The sequence below is a fragment of the Gadus chalcogrammus genome, chromosome 20 (genome assembly GCF_026213295.1).
Source record: "Gadus chalcogrammus isolate NIFS_2021 chromosome 20, NIFS_Gcha_1.0, whole genome shotgun sequence".
Classification (NCBI taxonomy): domain Eukaryota; kingdom Metazoa; phylum Chordata; class Actinopteri; order Gadiformes; family Gadidae; genus Gadus; species Gadus chalcogrammus.
In genome coordinates this window covers 1,029,897-1,051,999 of record NC_079431.1, presented here as the reverse complement: position 1 = coordinate 1,051,999, position 22,103 = coordinate 1,029,897, and the positions used below count along the sequence as shown (strand labels likewise).

At 41.6% G+C, this 22,103-nt stretch overlaps 1 protein-coding gene and 1 long non-coding RNA gene across 3 annotated transcripts in view; both read left to right on the top strand.

Annotated features, from left to right (window-relative positions):
• Positions 1–4,139: 4,139 nt before the first annotated feature.
• On the top strand, positions 4,140–5,755 carry LOC130373127 (uncharacterized). The gene is made up of 3 exons (XR_008893477.1): positions 4,140–4,760; positions 5,012–5,073; positions 5,174–5,755. It is a non-coding gene; the product is annotated as an uncharacterized LOC130373127 (long non-coding RNA).
• A 4,732-nt stretch (positions 5,756–10,487) lies between these two features.
• Positions 10,488–22,103, top strand: part of morc3a (MORC family CW-type zinc finger 3a) — a 49,389-nt gene continuing 37,773 nt past the window's right edge. The window contains exons 1-9 of one of the 2 annotated variants that reach the window (XM_056579336.1): positions 10,488–10,703; positions 15,869–15,941; positions 16,040–16,166; positions 16,296–16,522; positions 17,137–17,278; positions 17,500–17,614; positions 18,013–18,144; positions 18,917–19,033; positions 19,120–19,220. In XM_056579336.1, coding sequence (XP_056435311.1) covers positions 10,662–10,703; positions 15,869–15,941; positions 16,040–16,166; positions 16,296–16,522; positions 17,137–17,278; positions 17,500–17,614; positions 18,013–18,144; positions 18,917–19,033; positions 19,120–19,220 — 1,076 coding nt within the window. In that variant the 5' untranslated portion in view covers positions 10,488–10,661. The remainder of the gene's footprint in view (positions 10,704–15,868; positions 15,942–16,039; positions 16,167–16,295; positions 16,523–17,136; positions 17,279–17,499; positions 17,615–18,012; positions 18,145–18,916; positions 19,034–19,119; positions 19,221–22,103) is intronic. The other variant, XM_056579333.1, reaches the window with a different exon arrangement.

The following is a 22,103-nucleotide window of genomic DNA, read 5'->3' as shown; positions in this document are numbered from 1 at the left end:
TTCTGGTGGAATCTGTTGTAGCGGACGTAAATCAGTTATCTGCACAAACGCTAATACTCTTATCTCGCTGAAATCTTAACGGATTTACAAACGGTTTGGTTTCTTACAAAGTTTTAGTAGACCATATATTGATTCAACATAAATAACATGAATACCTTGTACATACATGTACAAAAAATTTAGCAAGTTATGGTTATTTAAAAAGTACGTGAATCACTACCAACACAATGTTATTGGTGAGAAGCTTACTGTGGTAAGATGGCCGCCAGTAGTGACGTTCGACTCCATTGGCCAGCACCTCGGACGAGGCATCAGGGGTTTTGAAAGTGTGAGAGAGTGAGCCCCCCCTCAGAGAAAAAAATTCAGCTGAGCCCCCCCCCCCATTTCTGAAACATTACAACATCTTTGTGCGCTTTTAAACACATTTCTTAACACAATTTAACAACTTTATCTAAGCATGTTTTAGTTTAACCTTTTTTAAATACATTTGAACATCTTAATCTGTGTAAACTGCCACACGAATCAGATCTGCCTTTTCAGTCCAGAGATTAGACTATTCGGCGGGGTTTGTTTGCCGGCGTTGCTATGACCTAAATTATTATAAGCAACTGAAAACGATGCCGGTTTGAAACTAAAACTGTGATTCTGAAAAAAGTATAAATGCTATCAAAATTCTGTTTAGATAGTATTGAAGATACAAGTGTGTAGATTTGTTTAATGGTTTGAACGATGGTAAACGGTTGAAAAAGGAATGAGTTACGATGTCTAGAAATAGGTGTATCAGAATGGGCTGACGTCTTCAATGAAAACAGCTGAAAACTAAGCGGTATGAAACTAAAACTGTGATTCTGAAGACATTTTAAATGATATCGAAATTCTGTTTAGATATTATTGAAGATACAAGTGTGTAGATTTGTTAAATGGTTTGCACGAAGATAAACGGTTGAAAATTGATTTAGCTATGTTACTTCTACAGTTGAAGTACGACTGATGATTTGAATCATCGACTTTCAGGTTTTTTTTCGGGTTTATTTTTTTCTCACGTCACGCCCCGCCCCCCCTGAAGAACTCTGGCGCCCCCCAGGGGGGGCGCGCCCCACAGTTTGAAAACCTCTAGTTATATATATGCGTACCTCTGTATGGATGGGGATCGAAACCCGGTTCTATCAAGGAACCGGTTCCACTTTTTTCAAAACTCTAAAATCCTTACGTTTGGGCTTAAGATACCACTATAGAGTCCCGTCGTTCATTTATTATTTTCTTTGTCCCGTAGGTCCTGTCCCGTAATGTTGTGTCCCTCGAGCCGCGTCACGGGCGGCAATTAAATCAAATCAATCCAATCACTTTAGCGTGTCCACCAATGTTTTTGAATGGAATTGTAAGCAAACAGGTATTACAAGTAAAGTAAGTGAAGTCTGGCAGTTAACTTTGCTCGTGAGGATGGCTGAACGGGCGAAAAGCATTTATTGTAAAAGGGAGAACACAACCTCAATGGCCAAGCACATTAGCATTGTGCATCAAATAAAGGCCAAATGCAGTAGGCCTACCTTCGATTGTGTGCGAGTTGAAAAGACAGTCTCCTCCTTCTCCTGACGCACAACAGATGGGCGAGCGGTAATTGCACTCACAGACATTGACACTAGTCCCGTCAGTTAAAAATAGGAACCCGATTGCGAAATTGGTGTTGTAATCGGCAGCCTACAAGCTTGTTATCTTAAAAAGTAAATAAAGTTTCAGATGTGCTGCGTGATGATGCGTTGAGGTTGGCTCAGTAAAACGACTGGTGGTTATCATGATGCGTTCAAATGTAACATAAAGAAACGGTAAATTGATTTTTTGGTGAGAAACATGTAACACTGTATTACTCATGTTTCTGTATTACTAATACAGTTGTATAGTGCTCTGATAATTTTAATATATGTAATTAAAACTACTGATGTCACTATTTATTAAGAATTAGATATTTCATTTAAAATACAATTATTTATTTCCTAAATATTTTCCTCATCACTAAAAATGCGTCGTATTTCCACCAATTAATAGAAAAGTAACGGTAGTGGTATCGATAAAGACTCGGATCGTTAAGGAGCATCGGAAATGGTATCGATATCAAAAAATATTAATGATCCCCATCCCTATAGGCTACCTCTATGGGCTCTGTCACACCTATACTGCAATTCTTCATCCTAGATGGTCGACGTAGCATTGTTGTTAGATGGTTCAAGCAACTGCTTTGAGAAAAGAAGACAAACTCTACTGTGCGCCATGTTTTATACACGGTACCGTGGGAAATGTGGGCGGTGCCCACGTTGATTCGTGGATTCCTGAAATTTTCATTGCATGCGCTCACCAAGGGCGTAACCATGGTTTAGACATTGGGGGGGTCCAATTTTTTATTATTATTTGTTAAGTGCATTGCCTACAATTCTATATTTATATATGAAAATGTGGACATTTAGAACATAGTTTCGAGGACTACATTGACCATTTGAATTCACATCTAAAGGAATAGTGTAATAATGTAATGTCTGCTCCGCCCCCCCCCCCCCCCCCCCCCCACACACACACACACATACACACACACTTTGTTTTGGTTAGTTGCTTACTGACCTTAAACACACCTACCAATTACAATTATGCTCTTCCAGTAGTACTGTAGCAAAAAGGATAGCTTCCAATGGAAAAATACCACATACCCAAAGCAGGTCTTTATATTCTGCTTGTATTAGAAGTAGGCTACTTTTATGTATTGCTGACATGATGTAGGCCCAGGTTATAAACAATGTTGTAAGGCTGTCCAGTCTCACATTCAAAATTCTCACCTTATCACCTGCATGTCCAGAGCATGTCCCTGTCTGGCCACTGCTTTCAGCATGCCTGTCTCTCTCCTTCTCTCTCTGTGCTGCCTGCATCGTAACCATGTCATTTTATCAAAAGAACAGCGACTGACCTTCATGAGCTATATTTATTATTCTGCTTTTACGATGCTATTCGTTTTATTTGCTTACTCAAAGCTCGGTATCAAGTTACTTACTGTCTGAAAAAAAACTGCGTATGCTTGGCTGTTGGTCCAGTTTCTTCTGCTTTTTAGGTAACCTCAAATCCTCCATTACTCAACTTTACTTTCTTGGCTCTCACTGAAGAAAGAGTGTGGGGTAACCATGACAACGCAGAAAGTCGCGAGGTGGTTTCAAACTAAATCGCACAAGTGTACAATTAGTAGGGGGGGTTCACACACTTAACACACTTAACAAACGGAAATAAATTGAAAATAAATAAGACATAACAAGAGACCGATCCATTGACAGGGTTCATAAAAAGAGAACATATATTTTACATTTTATCCTGCTGTATATTGGGGGGGACAGGTTAGTATTTTCTCAACATTGGGGGGGACACGACCCCCCCAAAGAATGCGTGGTTACGCCCTTGGCGCTCACGGGGCAAGCCCATAAGGCGAAGCCTAGAAGGCTTAGACTATATGAAATATAACCACAACACGGTCCATCTTATCAAGACACAAGTCTGACAATATATTTTTGATTTACAGGAACACTTTCCAAAGTCTGGGAACCAAGTTAAAAGACTACAGTAGAAAAAGGAGGCACAACCCCATCGATGACGTACCCACTCAGGAAACGGAGTGAGTCCAGGGAGTCTCAGGGTTTTGAGTGCTTTAGGTATCATCATCACATACATGACTGTTTGAACTTTATTCAATCACTGCAGCCACATAGGCCTACTGTGATACTTGTGGTTTTGTCAAGTGAAACTTGAACACTTGACAAACTTGACTCTTCCCAGTTAAAATACAAAGTTAGCAGCATTGCCTCCATTCAGAATAGTATATAGTGACATACAGAAAACTGGTCATTGACTGACCTTGGCATTTCTGACAATTGTTTATGTTGACAGTGACGAGAGGACTCAAGACAATGACCAATTACAAGAGGTAAAGAAAGAATATATATCATTATACTGTATTATATGCACTATACATTTAAACATGAATTAAAATGCTTTATTCGATTTTCTGTCATTATCAGAATAATAAAGATTTTGAATGTTTATTACATGCTAATGTCGTAAAAGCTCTCCATGATGAATAAGTTAAGGTAGCCAATAATCATCTTTTTAATACTGTATCTTTTGAATACTGTATTGATAGTCAGGCAGGTGGAGGGAAGTCGTTGCTAGGTCTGCCTGACATTTACACAAAAACGAATTATACTTTATGTATTGATTAACATATGGAATTCTATTACGTGTGACTGTGCTGCTATGATAATTCAGAGTACTGAAACTGTCTTTTGATCATGACAACACGACCTCCACCCTGAACACACCACAGACCTCAGGAGAGGGCCCTTCAGGTAAAATGTGTTTTATATTGTCTGGGTGGTACATAGTACTATATTTTTACCTCCTGTTTTCTTCACCTTCTGTTCTTTGTTTTGTTTATGAGTAACAGCTGGTACAATATTTCATATAATATTTCTCTAGCATGCAGTGTGTCCACTAGCAGCAGTCATTGGTAATAACAGGTGAATTCTCTCTGACAAAACCCCCCTCAAGGTACGAAGAGACCAAGGCGTAACGAAGGAGAGCCAGAAATGCACATGAGCCTGAGAAGCTCTGCTGCCCCAACTCACGAGAACGTTGAGATAAGAGGAGAACGAGACCGGTTACTGGAGGCCAATAGAAGCCTAACGCAAGAAAACCAAGACCTGAAGACGCAAATAGAGAACCTGAACTCAAAGGTACGCCTTTTTCATTTAGTGTGTTGCTGGTGTTTTGTCTTTTCTTAAGCTCTTCAGTGCCAAGCTCAGTACTCAGTTTCTCAGTGTACCTAAGGGTAAAATACGTGAGGGTAGGAAAATAATTGAGTAGAAATCTTGACTGTCAACTGTGAAAACCTTTGAGTTAGCAACCAAGATGGAGTTTTATACAAATAAAATCAACACATCTTGTTAGTTGTTAGAACATCAAACACCATGTGATTCCCCAATAGGTGGTGCAGTTGGAGGAGGAGAAAGCTAGCCTTTCTGAGGAGTGCAAACAGACTACGGCACGGTCAGTCTCTCTCTCCCTCTCATCTACACATAATATAATACAATAAATGTATCTAATTAAAATGGCACACAATATGTATTATTATATCTCTGTCTCACAGTACGGAAGCGGAGGTCAAAAACGGAATAGACGACTTGTTCAGAAAAATGCAACGTCAAAGAGGAGATATTGGAACAGGTCCTACTTCACAGCAGTACCATTGACCCATGTTGGTTACTTCAACTACACATTCAGAGAGAGAGTGTATATATAGTACGTTTTAAATAGTGAAGCGACTATCACTGGAATCTATGTTTATTAAGCTGTTATGGGTTAACTCCCCACCTATCTCATTTCACTGCTTTCCAGGTCAATAGATGTAAAACAAGGTCAAAACATACGATGACCTTCAGATCCCATGGGTGCCTTTGGGTTTTGGCAAAGAGAGCGTTTAGCTATGATATGCCGAGTCGAGGGCTAGGCTCCTGGATGGCCTCGGCCTGGAGGAGTTAGTCTTGATTCCAGCTTTATTACCTTCTTTTAATGATTTTTATCTAGTAAACTTCTAATATTTTGATTACTCTTTTATGTTTGATAATTTAGTGTTTTTATATAATAGTGCTTTATTGTCTCCTGCTTGTTGTAACTACATGTGATTTTTTATATTGTTCTGTAATGCAGGGCATTGTTGTAAGGGAGACTTAGGTCAAAGATATATATTTTATAGTGACGGGATATAAGGTATTTACTTTTTTTCATTCATGTAGAACAATGGCAATTAAATGTTTTGATTTTTGATTCTTGAAAACATAATCAATAGGTTAAGATTGTTCTTTACACTAATATTTTAAGTTTGTGTGATCTTTAATTAGTCCTGAGGCTTTGCCATTGGTCCTTCATCAGACAAGGCAGACCTCCTGAGGCTGAATGATGCATTAGGGAGCGGGCTTTGGCTTTCATAGGGTGTTCAACATGTTGGTTCATGATTCCATTAAAATTGTATGTAATCATGTCACAAAGAATGAGAACACTCATATTAATTGATGGTGAGGGTAGGGTAGGTATTTTTTTGTCATATTTGGTGTCGTCTTTGATGAAATTCTCTTTACACACTGACAGCAATCAATAAATCAAATGCTCTGATCAAAATAATGAAGAAATCTGGTATCCGTGGCTTTCCCAAGCCTGTGATAAACCCGTAGCTTTACCGACTCAATAAACTGTACGCATCTATCAAGGAATATCATCACTTGACACTTGGCTACTCGATGCTGTCAGAGACCATTTGGAACAGTACAGGGCACCGTAGCATCTCCTGCGTTATTTGGAGAGGTGAGAAGAGGGAATTCAGTTGTTTGTAATCTGCAACCACACCACTAAATCCTACACAGTGCACCTTCTAAATGTTCTTCTCCCGTAGGCCACGGCTTATGTATGATCCATCAGTCAAATGTTTATATTTAGGTCTAGGCTGTATTAATAAACAAATAATTGCATTACTTATAGCTATATAATCTATAGCTATTGTAATGTATATTTATTCATGCAACAGCATAGCCTACATGTTTACATAAATACACATTTAAAAGTGGTAAAGTGTAATATTTTAACCTGCTCGTAGCGTAAAATAACCTGCACATATCGGTATTCAATGCTGATCGATAGTGATTTCAATAATGATATCAATAAAATCCTATATCATGTAGCCCAACATAACAAAAGGACGTTTAGCATCAGAGACAATCAACATCACTAAATAGATCTTAGGTGAGTTTATATTATATTAATTTGGTCTTATGAAAGGGTGGTGCAGTATGTAGAAGAGTCTACAGAAGGGAGAGGAAAAGAGACACTAAGGTATTGTTATTGATGATTACCAATCATATCTAAATAGTCTACTGTGCACCTGCTGTACAACACTGACTTTACTTTCGCTTTGTTGTCAACATTAGTTCAGTAGATATGGAGTTGAGATGGAGGTTTAACATTTCTCTGAGTCTCCCCACTACCACCCAGTGAAGGCCTCTAGTTTGGCTCGAGCTGTAATGCCGGTGCACTAAGATGCCGCCACACTCCACTCCTGACCTTTATTGTTACTTCGGGGGACGATAAACAAAACATACAGATTTACGTTTCTGAGATGCTTTTTTTAAATGTAAATAAGGGACAGCTTTCCTATCATCGCTGAGACGTCCATCCATTTTATTTTTCCAGCAGCATCTCAACTACAATTTACAGCAACAACTATGTCCGAGATATGCTTGCATTTACTACAATGTCAAACGTATTCAACGTTCTAATTTCAATCCTTCTAAAACAATTCCAAGATTGAGTATCTCTGACCGTGTGACCCTCAGAGGTCAAACCAGCTTCATCTTTTTTTGTGGTGTAGCTCCTTTCATTTATAACTTTACAACTTTAAATATGTCTTTGGGCTATTTTAAAAGACTAAAAATGTCAAATAATTGTAGACAAAAATATCGACATTTTTTAAAGGGAACTATGGAAAGAGTAAGTGGTAAATTGATAGGACACATATAAGAGATTAATGTTGGTTTTCCCCCTCTTGGTTACATGGTCCAACAGTTTTATAAAGATCATTTTATGTGTATTATCTTATGCTGAATGTGTACACCATGGTCACTGTACAATCACGATGCTGGAGGTAGGGAACTGCATGCGCGTAATTTGATATTTTCAGTGAACACAATCTCTTCCAGCAATAGTAAACTAAGTGTCAGTAATGGTTTTGAATGAACAGCATGTAGACTGGCCACTATAGAAATACACTTGAAATCCCCTTCTGAAAGCTTCCACAACAACATGCAAATGTGAGACAAGCGGCCCTATTTCACCAACAGGTGTGCGTGGGATAAGTCGTCCCGCCCTTTGACTTTCAGGGACACCAGAAGTGGGAGAGTCCAGTGGTGTATATGTGGTCCAGTGGTATCCAGCATACCAGTACCACCCTACCCAGTGGACAGTCGTGTTACACTTGGTTTAAAATGTGTAACTCTAGAAAATGCATTTCCTGCAGAAAATGCGGTGAGTGCTGTTGTGCAAAGTGAGGTTGAATATGATTTAGTATAGCCACATAGTTTAACAAGTAAAGAAACGTTAAATGGCTCAAATCAAGTTAGGGATTTGAACAGATTCTAAATTGAGCAAACAAATAAATAAATGGTTCGGAAACAGAACGTAAAGAGTTAAACAAATTATGATGTGATCAAGTTTGAATAGATTTGAGATAAAATATAGAATAGTTGAGCTGTTCTGATTGTGTGTTTGTGTGTGTGTGTGTGTGTGTGTGTGTGTGTGTGTGTGTGTGTGTGTGTGTGTGTGTGTGTGTGTGTGTGTGTGTGTGTGTGTGTGTGTGTGTGTGTTCAGGTGCGCAGGAAGGTATTTTGAGTGGGGGTGCTGCGGTACTGTCTATAATATAAGATACAGTATTTACATGGGGGGAAAATATTCTTATACACAATATATAGGCTACGTGTTGCATATGGAAAATAAAAACTTGGACATAAACTTGAACACTCCCGGTCTCTCGCTCACACACACAAAAAAATCGAATTGGCCTATATATCGGTTGCAAACTAACACTTTTTTTTCCACGACATCCGATCGCCGAATATGTCATTAAGACAGAGTATTAAATACGTCTACGTTAAGTATTCTGATTTGTACTTGACTATAATAAATCACCAGGTACACGCAATGTCGGAGTTAATTTGAATGCTTTATTCCTCATGCCGTGCATGGTACAATCTTCAGGATTTCCGGTTCAATTGCATTTCATAATACAAGTCCTGCTTTTGGCAGTGCTAAACATTAATTTTTTAATTTCAGTTCCAAGCAGCTTAAATCCAGACAAATTGCCACCAATTACTATTCCCTCTGACAGGGGAATATAAATTGGGGCAAATGGACTCGATTTAGGCTGCTAGGAACTGACGTGGGACGCTCGGAATCGGGTGGAAATAGGCGATTGCATGTATTTGTGACTGTGTGTATGTGTGTGTGTGTGTGTGTGTGTGTGTGCATTCGGGACACCGGGAGAGAACCGCTTCTAAAACATTCCCCCAAAACCCACACACGATTTCCAACACGCAATCTAATCAGTTCTCTCCCCAAATCCCCCCCCACACACAGTTAATGAAAACACGTTCAAACGATGGTCTAACGTCCCTCCTTCTGGTAGCCATTGAGACCATCCCGTCACTGCAACTTCAGTCCGTGGGCACCGGCGTCCCGGATACACACACTCACAAAAAGAGTCACAAATACATTAAATCGCCTAATTTCCACCCGATTCCGAGCGTCCCACGTCGGTTCCAAGCAGCTTAAATCCAGACCAATTGCCCTGGCAGAGAGCGCGCACAAACAGTCCACACTCACTAAACTAATACCACAAACATGACAATGCCTAGTACACAGATTCTGCACGGCGGCAGCAATAACCAAAAAATGAATACAAATGCATGGTCTTATCTATTTGAAGACTCCAAATGTAGACTTCCGTTCCGGTGTGTTGTCGATAAACCTCTTCATCATTGGCTGAATGTCCATTTTCGCATTTTTGCCGAAAAAATCTAAAATTCTCTTTTGCGCCATTCTGTTCGTTCACGTTCTTCTTTATTCTTTAACAACTTCCGCAAACCCTGTGAACCCGCGAACCCCATATAGCAAGATCTCCATGCATGCCTGTTATAGCTAAAAACTAGCAAACACATTTTTCCCACGTCTATTTTCGTCCCCAAAGCCTAATTATTTGTTATATCGTTTTAATATATATATATTTAAAGGCACCCAGTGCAACTTTCAGGGCTTAAAAATAAACATTCAATTTCTAGTCTTTTTTACACGTAGTAAGTTTCAATAACCTCCTACCATTACATACCGACATTCAAGCAGCAAAGATGAGACGTCGTTGTGTGGTGAGAACTGATAGAAAATCGATAACAACAACAATGCCGCCATTTTCTTTATTTTTTGTAACCTACAATAAATAAAGCAGGCTTCCAGTCAATGGAAAAATGGCTTCTCCCCACCGGCGATTGTTGTTGTTTACGATTTTCTATCAGTTCTCACCACACAGCGACGTCTCATCTTTGCTCCTTGAATGTCGATATGTAATGGTATGGAGTTATTGAAACTTACTACGTGTAAAAAAGACTAGAAATTGAATGTTTATTTTTCATTGAATGTTTACATAAAGTTGCACTGGGTGCCTTTAATATATAAAAATTAAGAACAACTTTTTTTTTTTTTTTTTCCTGCAGCACCCTCAGCACCCCCCTCCCCGCGCCACTGTGTGTGTTAGGTGAAATCTTGCTGTTTATGGCAGTATTTGATCCCTTGATGTGGTAGCCTATCCTTCGACACTAGAGGGGCGCATATTCAAGTGGGTGTTGGTCTGACTGACTCCTCCTGAGGGGTGTGATTTAACCGACCATTCGATACAGATATTAAGCTTATGCTTATGATGCGTTTTCTATTGTGTATGGAGCCTCATGGTCTACCGTTGAACACTGGTTTCTGGGACGGTTTGCATTGGGCGGGTTTTAACTTGTTCCGCACTCTAGAGTTAGTTTCGGTTTCCCGGAAACATGGCAGCTGCAAAGACGGACCGCGGGATCCCACTGAGTACGGTAAGGTTAACATATCATCTGTATCGATTGGTAGAATTATGCCAGTACTTATCTTAACGACTTCCCACGAGCGAAATATATCGATGATCACCGCAGAAAATAAAGTGGAACGTTACAATTTTACGGGATACATTGCATATTTCCCATGGCAACCAATGTCTAAACACGTTTTAATGATATTGAGTTCAGCTTGCTAAAAGCATCAGAGTACAATGTTCACCTTTCTAACGCTTCCATTGTCAATACCCTCGTTATAGTTTGGTAGGCCGTGTCACGCTCATCCCTCAGGTGAGCGATGGGCGGATCGATATATCCATACTATAGAAACTACGTCTCCTTTTGAAGATCAATACCAGTTTCAGTTTTCTACGCTAAACCCATTTCATAGAGAGTAGAACTGTCTGCAAACAAGGCAAGGTCGGAATGCTGTTCAACAATACACATTTGTTTAAAGATCAAAAACCAGACAAAGAGAAATGCGTTTGGAAACGAGACCCTTCCTGAAAACAGTTTCCCATTCTGTGGTGTGGAATTGATTCAGCTGTCATAATGGCAGCACCGAAGGGTAAAGGTCATTTTATTTATGATAACATGAAGGTGTGCATTAGTATCGCAACAGTTTAATTTCGGATGCAGATTTTCCCCGAAAGAGTGATAGCCTAATTTAGTAATTAACTGGGAAACTACCTCAAAAACCTCAACGCCCAGCGGAGGAGCGGGATGGCGTTTGGGACTGACTCACTTAACTAGCCCCGGATCTTTATAAGCTTTTAAAAATTATATATAGAAAAGAAAAAGCATTGCCGATTAATATGACAAGACATGGGTAAGAAGAGATTTATGACGGATGAAGATGGTTCGATGAAATTAGGATGGTAAAAAAATTATAGTTATAAAGTATTGAAGTTATAGTAGGCCTACATTAGTTGACAATGTTCTCCTTACTTTAGCTTTCATTGCCATCTAGTGGAAAGGACATGCAACAGCATTAATAACTTAGCTACAAAATCATCTTCTATCAAGCAGTGAGCATACTACTTCTAAAATACGTAATATATAATAAGTCAATAGTTAATTGACCTGTCGCTAAGGTCAATTAACTATTGACTTGCTGTCGTTAAAAAAAAATGCATGGTCAAACGATGTGCTTGGAGTGCATGTAACACGGACAGTCGGTATCCTGGGAAGCTGCAGAATGGGGTATATTTCATCCCTTTTCCCAAGCCACAACAGGACAAGAAAAAGTGTGTAATGTGGACCAGACTGTGCGGCAGACCAGGGCCCAGTATCCCGATACCGATGGATCCACGCTCGTACGAACATTCACACGAATGATCTTTCGAAATTTCGTAAAAAACTTCTGTGCGTTTCCCAAAAATCCCCTTAAAGGACAAATCCGGTGTAAAATGAATCTGGGATATGTTTAGTATGATAAAGAGTTGGAATGTTTGTTTGGGAGCAAAAAAGCGTGCATAGACGCATTCTTAAGTTTGCTGTTTTAAGCCGATTCTACCAAAACGCTATAAACTTGGAACGATTATGGCAGATCCAGAGTGGCACTGGGCAGATCCAATAGTTTTAAACTTCAAAAGACACCCGCCTTCAAGTGATTTAACATTTGTCAATGGCGAAGGTCCAGACTCTGTACAATTGAAATGAATTACGAGAGTCTGGTAGGACCAGGCTAGGCATTTGTTATGGTAAAAACTAAATCGCTATTTTAAACCACTTAAAAGGCTAAAAGTAGCCCGACACTTCTTTGGTAGTATAATAAGTTTCTTATAAAACTAGGCATTGATAACTTTGTAAGTGTACAGCTTGGAGTAAACAATCTGTACACTTACAGAGTTATCAATGCCTCGTTTTATATGTTAAGACCCTTATTATACTACCAAAGAGGTGTCGGGCTACTTCTAGCCTTTTAAGAGGTTTATAATAGCGATGTAGTTCTTACCATAACACATGCCCCTATCGTTCCAAGTTTATAGCGTTTTGATAGAATCTGCTAAAAACAGCCAACTGAAGAATGCCTCTATATGCAGTTGTTGTGCTCCAAAACGAACGATCCAACTCGTTATCATACCAAACATTTCCCAAATCATTTTTACACCGGATTTGTCCTTTAACATGAACAAGAGTGCACTGCTCTGTTGACGTTCGTAGGCTTGTAACTGTCCACTGACACAGTGCTGAAATTGGCTCTGGGGAAGCGACGCAGGAATGTCGTTATGTGAAGCTGTACCTATATTATTTGGCAGTAACAAAATATCTCCCCATCACTCTTTGCTGATTAAATCTGCTGTTTCAAACAGTAGTCTACGAGTAATATATCGGCGGTAAACACTGTTTTTGGGGCATTGCGATTTTGCTGTTTTAATAAAACACATAGCTACAATACCACAGAATGTCCAGCTGTTAACTCGACCGAGGCTAAAGTAACGATGCTCTTAGCACTCTACGAGTACCCCTGGAGCCCTCGTTAGCTACGAGTGTTTTCACAACGTTCGTTACGCAACGTTGCTTTCGGGAAGTGGTGTGAAAATTGTCTGATGCTCGTATGACAAACTTCATGAACCACTTAGGCTAACGATGGTTTCTGGAAACTGATCCCAGAATAACAATTGAATTAAACTTCTCACCCTCTGTACGTATTTTAGAGTTTTGAATATACCCCCCCCCCCCCCCCGTAGCGTAGGCTAATGTAGTCCCCTTTGATTGCTTCTGGAAGAAATTAAATTATTTTTGGCCCAAGACTTCTCCAAAACCTGCTTTGATATACTGTCAACTGACATTATTCCATGTTTTTGTTATCTGGTTTGTTTGTCTGAGTTTGTCATGGTAACGACGGGGGGCGTGACTTGTCAATTGGTTATTGTTTCTTTCCGTTAAATATTATTCTCTCGTGCAGGCCCTGCAACTGAATGTATAGGCAATGAATCAGGAGGGATTTCAGTGTTTCCCGCAGCATTTCATTCAGCAGCGGTGGTGTGGTCCCCGAACCCTCTAGGGGGGTCCGGGGGCATGCCCCCCCGACCGGAATTTTTTTGTACCCTTTACATTGGAATACATGAATCTGGAGAATATGCACTTAAATCCTATTCAAACAGTCCTGTGTATTACTGTAGATGGGATTATTGGTGTTGTAACTTTGCCTTTTGTGGCTTCATTTACAGATTTTTATATTTTTGTATAGTAATATTTAAACCAAAAATGTATCGTATCGTGAACCTACGGGCTTCAGTGGGGGTTTCATTCCGTCTGCGCACGGCACCTTCTCAACGAGCAGGTGTGCGCCTGCAGCCAGAGGGGCCGCCAAAACACCTATTCCCAACACAATGTTATGTAGTACTTCATTGATAACCGCTACGCAGCGCGATTTCTTTTTTACTGCTCGTGGCGCCCCCCATGTGACTTGGCGCCCCCCACAAATATGCCGCCCCGGGCGACTGCCTGGTTCGCCCGTGCCTAAAACCGCCACTGAAAGAGAGAGACAGACAGAGAGAGAGAGAGACAGACAGAGAGAGAGAGAGAGAAAGTAAGTTGCTAAAATGTGTCGCTACATGACCACCAGTGTTAAAAACCCTCTGAGCCCAATCATTTTATAAACCATCTATAAACCGCAACCTCCGTGCCGTTTGTGTCACACACACACACACACACACACACACACACACACACACACACACACACACACACACACACACACACACACACACACACACATAGGCCTACATACACACACACAATACTAGAGGAAAAACGGCACGGAGGTTGCGGTTTATAGATGGTTTATAAAATGATTGGGCTCAGAGGGTTTTTAACACTGGTGGTCATGTAGCGACACATTTTAGCAACTTACTTTCTCTCTCTCTCTCTCTCTGTCTGTCTCTCTCTCTCTCTGTCTCTCTCTTTCCTTCTTTCTTCGATCTTCCGCTTCACTCGCTACTGCTAGAATCAATGTAACTTTGCAACCGTGTAGGGTAGCCTACTGCCAACAACTGCCACACTCGCTGTGTATTTTTCTTCTTTGATGTTGGTTACGTGACGATGTGCCGCGTGCTGCGCAATTGACGTTACGCGCTGTACATTTTCTAAAAGGAGCTAGGTAAAAAAATAATAATAATTAGGAGAAGGATTTTTATTGCAGCGGCGGAGAAAATTCAGCAGCGGCGGCGCGCCGCTGCTGTGTGAACGTGGGGGAAACACTGGATTTAGGATTAGCCAATGTCCAGCAGGTCACCCTAAAATGGACAAGAATGCAGGAAATTGCATCTGAGAAATTAGATGTGAATTTTAAGCTCCAGACCCACCTCAGGGCTGATAGTGTTATCCAGATGCCTCGGACACTAGCCTTCCGAGTTGCAAGTGGGGAAATCTCCCAGCTTTCTTGCGGCATTTCACGGAGGTACGCCCCCATTTTGTCTTCATCTCTCGGGATTCTGAGAGCAGACCGAGTGCAGTGATGACGCTCTCAACAAAAATGGCTGCGCCCGTGAAGAGATTTATTTTCTTTGTATTTGTCGATATTAAACGCTTTTACACACTTGATTACAATGCTACTTTATTCCAATTGGTCACTGATTTCCAGAGAGTAGCAGAGGCAGTAGTTTGGGGTTGGTTAGTACGTAGGAATGATTCCTTTTCAGCACCAAGGCTCTGGAACTCCCTCCCCCCACACATAAAACAGTCAGACACCATTACAACCTTCAAGTCACAACTCAAAACTCACCTGTTCAAACTCGCACACAACGTCTAACTGATCACTGTTTTGATTGTTTGTTTTGTTTTTGTTTATTTATTTTTAATTTTTTATGTTTATTTATTTATTTTTTCCACAATGTCTTGTTTTTTTAAACGATTTATGATGACTATATGCTCTGTAAGGTGATCTTGGGTGTCTTGAAAGGCGCCTCTAAATTAAATGTATTATTATTATTATTTAATGAGGACCATCAGTGTAGATTCATCAGGGTTACTCATGTTTGGCCTTATTGATTCGGCTTTGGGTTTGGATCGATTTAGTTGTAGACAGATGTGTTATAGCGTTTTGGAGTCAATCATGAATATTGATGTCATATATTTGATCCTGATGAATGTTCCTTCCCTTGAAGTAATTTTGAATCACTACAGTGTTGTGTAATCAGTAATGGATGTTCCCATTACAGCTTAGCACAAAGTTTCTCCACACCAACTCGACCAGCCACACCGGGCCCTTCAGTGCTATTGCTGAACTCATAGGTGAGACCTCCTGTTTGGGTTTATGTGGTAGCATACATTAGTTTCAGTTCCTTTTTTTGGAATAGTTTTTCGTTAATTTTCCTCAATCCTTCACGTAGACAACGCATACGACCCTGATGCCAAAGAGATATGGATCGATAAGACCCAGATCAAAAAAAACGAGTGTCTTACCTTCAGGGACAACGGAAGCGGAGTCAGCCGTGACTTGATGCATGAGATGCTCAGGTAATAGTTGATAATTTACAATATCGATGATTATTTATAATATCATGACGTCAGGGAATTCACTTTATTCATGATCGTTCTGAGAAGTTAGTGCTTGATGCATGAGCGTATTTTCCTTTTCCATTATAGCTTCGGATTCAGCGACAAAAAAGCTGTCAACGGCAAACCTCCCATTGGAATGTATGGCAATGGTTTCAAGTGCGGCTCAATGCGTCTGGGCAAGGATGCCATCATTTTATCCAAATCAAAGAATGGCCTGTGTGTTGGCATGCTGTCACAGACTTACCTGGAGAAGATCGGAGCCAAGCACATCTCTGTGCCCATCATAAGCATTAGGAAACCGGAAGCAAAACAGAATATCCTTGAGATATCCAGTATATGTCAAATGTGTCTACAATGTGTTCCTGGTCATTGTTGTTGTGTCTTCTTGATCATTCTACTGTTTTTAGAGGAAATTCTACTCATCAAAGAGGAAATGCTGATTAAGCAACGACAAAATTATTATTATTTTTCCCTTTTCTCGATGGAACTTTCTTGGAGGAAATATATTTATATATTTTTTTGTCCAGTTATATTTTGTTGTCCGTTTTATTGTCCTAACCCTAACCCTAACCCATGAAGTAAATAACTGTGGATATGTTAATCAAACTATATTTGGTTCCTTGTCTAGGGCCTTTTTAGAGATTTTTTTTTTTCTGCATTTTTTTTGGGATTATAATTGTTATTGGTTCCATGTTCTCCATATATAATATCCTTGTGCCCAAGTATAGACAAAGCTAGAGTAGTAGCTAGACCTAACCTTACACTGGCTATCCAACTTGAGACATGGTTCACAATGTAATAATATTGTTAAACTTGGATCTATCTTTTCCTGCTACGACACTGATGTTAAAGGGGTCGATCAAAGGAGAGGAGAATATCGGTTACATCCACCTAGCCTAGTAAGAACTTCCTTGACCCGAGTGACTACTCAAGTGGAGGGAGAATGACCGGGCCAGTCTGAGGGACATACTGGCCCACTCACCCTTCAACACTGAGGAAGAGCTGCTCACTGAGCTCCGAGCTATCGAGGGCCCCACCGGGACCAAGATCATCATCTGGAACCTCCGCAGGTCTGGGTTCATCCCCATGGTTACTTGACTTATCAAGCAAAGTTTGACATTAAAGCTTTAAGCCCACAGAACACGGCGTGTTGGGACATTTGACGGTCTAGGGTCGGGACGGACACAAAATAATGTTTTAGAATGTTTGCGGCTAAATTATACCTCTTGAGTCCTGTAATACAAAGCAAGTAAAAATATCTGATATCTTTATGTCTTTTCATTCATCATAGCACATCTGAAGGGAATACGGAGTTGGATTTCACCACAGCGAATGATATCCGCATTCTCTATGATGACATAGACACTTCAGACACTTCAGTCCCTGAGATTCACTCCTCCTTGCGTGTAAGTAGTAGCGACCTCAGCTGACCGCATGGTACACATGAACACCCTGTAGCTCTGGGGGAAGACCCACATACAGAATGCAGAGAAAGGGATCAGACCATCATGATGCAACATCAATTTATGATGATATTAAGATAACCGTATTTCTAAAACCATAATATTAATGTTGTCATTTTGAACAGTTTAGACATGGGAATTCATAAGAAAACCTGATGTATTCATTGTAAAATGTTATGTACTTAAGCACTTTGCAAAGACCAAATAAATCAAATATATTTACTGATAAATACAATTATGATACTTGAGACACGGCTAGATGTGAATAATTTTCTTAGTTATTTTCGTTTTTCTTGTGTGTCTGAGGTTTTATTTAGTTTTTTTTTCTATACTAAACGTAGGCATACTGCAGCATCCTCTACTTGGAGACATCTATGCGGATCAACATTCGAGGACAGATGGTGGCGACTCATAATATCTCTGAGGGCCTTAGATATAGCAACAACTTATTCACCTACAAACCCGATAGTGTGGTATCCTTTTCTTCCAGCCATAAACTTTCCAGCTTTTACTTGCAGAGGAAATCATTAATGAGTACATTCTCTGCATTTAATCCAGGGGCAGTGGGCTGCTACACGGTGAAGCGCCTTGGATCCAACTCCAGTTTATGGCAGGCTTCTCTTTGTTAAGGGAAGGCTAGGAGCTAGTGTTCTGTGGTTATGTCCTATGGAGTGGGGGAAACCAGAGCACCCCGGTTAAACAGTGGAAAAACCTCCTGATGGCAATGGCCTCAAACCCCGGACCTTCTTAATGTGACACTGCATTCACACCTCATGCTTCCGTCGATGGATGGGGGCTTTTTGACGTATCCATGTGTTTTCCCGGTTGTATTACAAAGGCGATTTCATTCACCAGTGTATTTGAGTATATTTGCAAAATGGGATCTGATTGGCCGACGGATCCGTCATTGCCTGAAAAGTTGAACATTTCTCAACTTTTTAAGCAGGCCACGGAGCCGACCGAACGGACGGACCCACATTTTGAGAGCCCCCCATGCAAAGTCAATGAGATCCGTAGACGGACGGAGGGAGTGTGAATGCTACCTGAGGCAGCAGTGCTAACCCCTGAGCCACGTGTCACCCAACATTACAACTTCAGGCATCAGAGAGACAGATTCGTCACAACAGTCTTCTTGATCAGTTTGTGTGTGTGTGTTTGGTTTATCCATGCATGAAATGTTTTTCATTCTGTGAAGAATCAACAGCAGTCTTCCGGTTACAGAGTCTTCCTTAAGTCCCGTTCTAGGAACAAAAAATCCCCATCACCTTTGGGGACAACAAGAGCAAGGAGCATTATGGCCTCATGATGTACTACAAGAACCGACTCATCAAGGCGTATCATCGTGTCGGCTGTCAGCTAAGAGTGAGTGTGTGCTTGCGTGCAAAATTTTAATCTGTGGCTTTTTATTAGTTCTTATACTTCAACTTGGGTTTATGTGCTCCTATCAGGCTAAACACAAGATAGGCATCGGAGTCATTGGTGTGATTGAGTGTAATTATCTGAAACCGACTCACAACAAACAGGACTTTGAAGACGACAAACCTTACAGGTAAGGCCTCTTCTGTAACGGAGATGAAATCATGATTTTAAAATCATGAATTCGTTTTAGACAGTTTTCATACTGTGTTTAGGTGGTGGTTAGTTAGTTTTCAGCCCGCCTTATATTCGTTGCCTGCTTGTTATCAGATGGTCACTGTGTAGTTGAAATGTGTTTGGAGCACAAAGTGAAAGGTCTTCCAGGGTAATGTAACTCACTGTAGCGTTGTCTTTCCAGTTTTTTTCCAATGTTCACAACATTGAACAAATAAGGATAGAAAAACGGCGTTTCTACGTTGGCTTCTAGCTCTGTTTTGCTGAGCGTGATGTCGCTTCTTTTGAGGTCATGAATCTACGGAAGTATTATTGGTCCATGCTAATAGGCAATCTTAGAGGGACACTTCACACATTTGCATTAAGCTTTGTATCATTAGAAACCCAGTCATATTTTTGATTGGTCGTGCATGAATGCCTCAATTTCCCCTCATGACGGGAGAGATCTGTATCTATCTCACACTTCCTGCTTTAAATTACGCAAGATTACGATTTTTGCGGAATTTAAGCAGGAACTGTAAAAGGGGGGGGCTCTAGTTCCTCATTTTCAAACCCGCCTATAGGGGGTGGGACCCACTGACGCTACAGACCTAATACAGATCATTGCCAATAGCTGGGATTTAGGGGTGAATGGTATAAACGGGAGTACACCGGTTTGAATTTGCGGTACGGTAAAGATTTTGACACCCGTATCCGCAATACTTAAAACCGTATCCGACCCGTGTTCCGACAGTAGCGCGAATTACATTCTGCACTCTTACATACCCGCAGTAAATTGATACCGAGACCCGTCCTGAATAACATATCCAGCACCGAAGATGTCTCGTTCGCAATCGCAAAACCCGCGACCGACCCGTGCTTTTCAGGCGTCCGACACGACCCGCACCCATCTCCGACCCAGTATAATGTTTTTCATTCAGTTTCATCCAAATTACCCGCAGGTCCCCGAACCCGTGCAGGACTCTGGCCGAGATAACCCCCACTACGAGTCTTTACTTGCTGTGGAAGTACCAGAGACGTCCGAGAACCCGGCGCAAACTTTAATTCATAATATCATCCGAAGGCGCCTACAGCATTTGGCCTTGATATTATATATTATATTGTATTATATAGATACCTATAAAATATATACTATTATATTATTTAGATATAGAGCTGCGGGAGTCCACAAACGGCAACAATCACTCTCCTCCTGCTGCATTCACTCTGGACTGCAGGGAGTGAATGCTGATTGGCTGTTATGTTATGTCCCTCAGGGAGTGAACGCTGATGGCATTGTCGGATTTGTTGTCTTCAATCCACAGAGCGCCAAAAATTCACTGTCTGCCTTTTCTCGGTCAAGAAGGCACCAGCGTGGAGACACTAACAGCACTCGGTAGGAGCCCTGGCGTATTCTCTCCAGTACCAGTGGAATCAAGGGTATCAGGTTACGTTACTTCCTGAATCCCCGCTCGTCGCGTCAGTATTTAGATTCACAAGACGCAGCTGTGGTGGTAGCGTTAATGAAAACTTAAGGCCCTGTCCACACTAATACGGGTAAATATAAAAACGTACAACTTGTAACTGAAGATACATAGTACATTGCACTGAGAAATCATCATTTCCATTTCACCTGCACAAAGACTAGACTAAAACTAAAATTAAAACAGGCCGCCAAAAACAACATTAAATGGAGGGAAAGCGTACAATATTCCTCCCGGCCACTCGTGAGACAGTGCATCCAGCCCCAGCGGGCCGCACGGATAGCTCAGGGAGAACCACATTTGGCAGTGGGTCCAACGAGTCCTTGGACCCCTGGGGGGGCGCCCGCGTTGGGCCGTCCTATTTGCCCCTGACTGGGGTAGACGTTCCCCCGGATAGTGCCCAGGCCGGGCCGGACCTTGCCCGCTGAAACCCCGGCGTGTGTTACCCGACCAGGGTTCCTGACGTCTCCAGACACATGTATGTGTGAGCTGACTACTTGCCGTTCCAGCTGTGGGTGGATGAAATTACCTTTTTACATCCTCGCGAGCACGCACAGACTCCTGAGCTTTAACCAGCACAGACTGTGAGTCGGGATGGAACACCTTGGCTGAGAGACTCCGAGATCGTTTATTGGCCTGTGGCATGTGCCATCGCGACCACTGACATACCATGGCATATGCTGTTGGTATGTCAGTGGTCGACTCCCCCGTGCTCCCTCCAAGTTCGCATAAAGCGAAATGGTTTCAGGATGCCTTTGCTCCTGAAAAGAAGGCAGGGGATCAAGTGAGGCCTACGCTGAGCCGACGGCCTCGGCCTGCCGAGGGTGGGTTTCGAAGCTGTTCACCCTGTCTGTGAGGCCACGAACGGCTGCCAGAAGCTGGGTGTACACGCTCTCCTCCTCTACAGAATCCCACACGGGCGAACTTGGAGGGAGCACGGGGGGTCGACAGCGTCTGCGGTTCTCCTCCTCTTGTGCTTATAAGGAGGCTTATGGGACGACCTGTGCTTCCTTCCCGAGGACTTACCTTCTGGTTCATAGGACTGCCCTCCATGAGTGGAAGAGGAGTCCGTCAGTGACACAAGTGCTGCCTGCAGGCCTGCCCTATGAGCCCTCTCCTCGAGAGGCAAGTCGAGTGCGGCAGGGCATGGGTTCTTGGCATCTCCCAAGAGACGGGCCCTGCCTAAACACCCAGGGCACTCCCGGTGGCCATCACGTGAGTCCATGGCCGCGTTGCAAAAGATGCACATATGGGATGCCATCTTGGCAATCAGGACACTCACGCCTCAATATGCCGTAAGCGTGTACAACAATAGCAGCCCCAACAACTCTTGACCCTGCCTACTGCGAACAATAGCCAACGGGATCAAGGCAATTGCT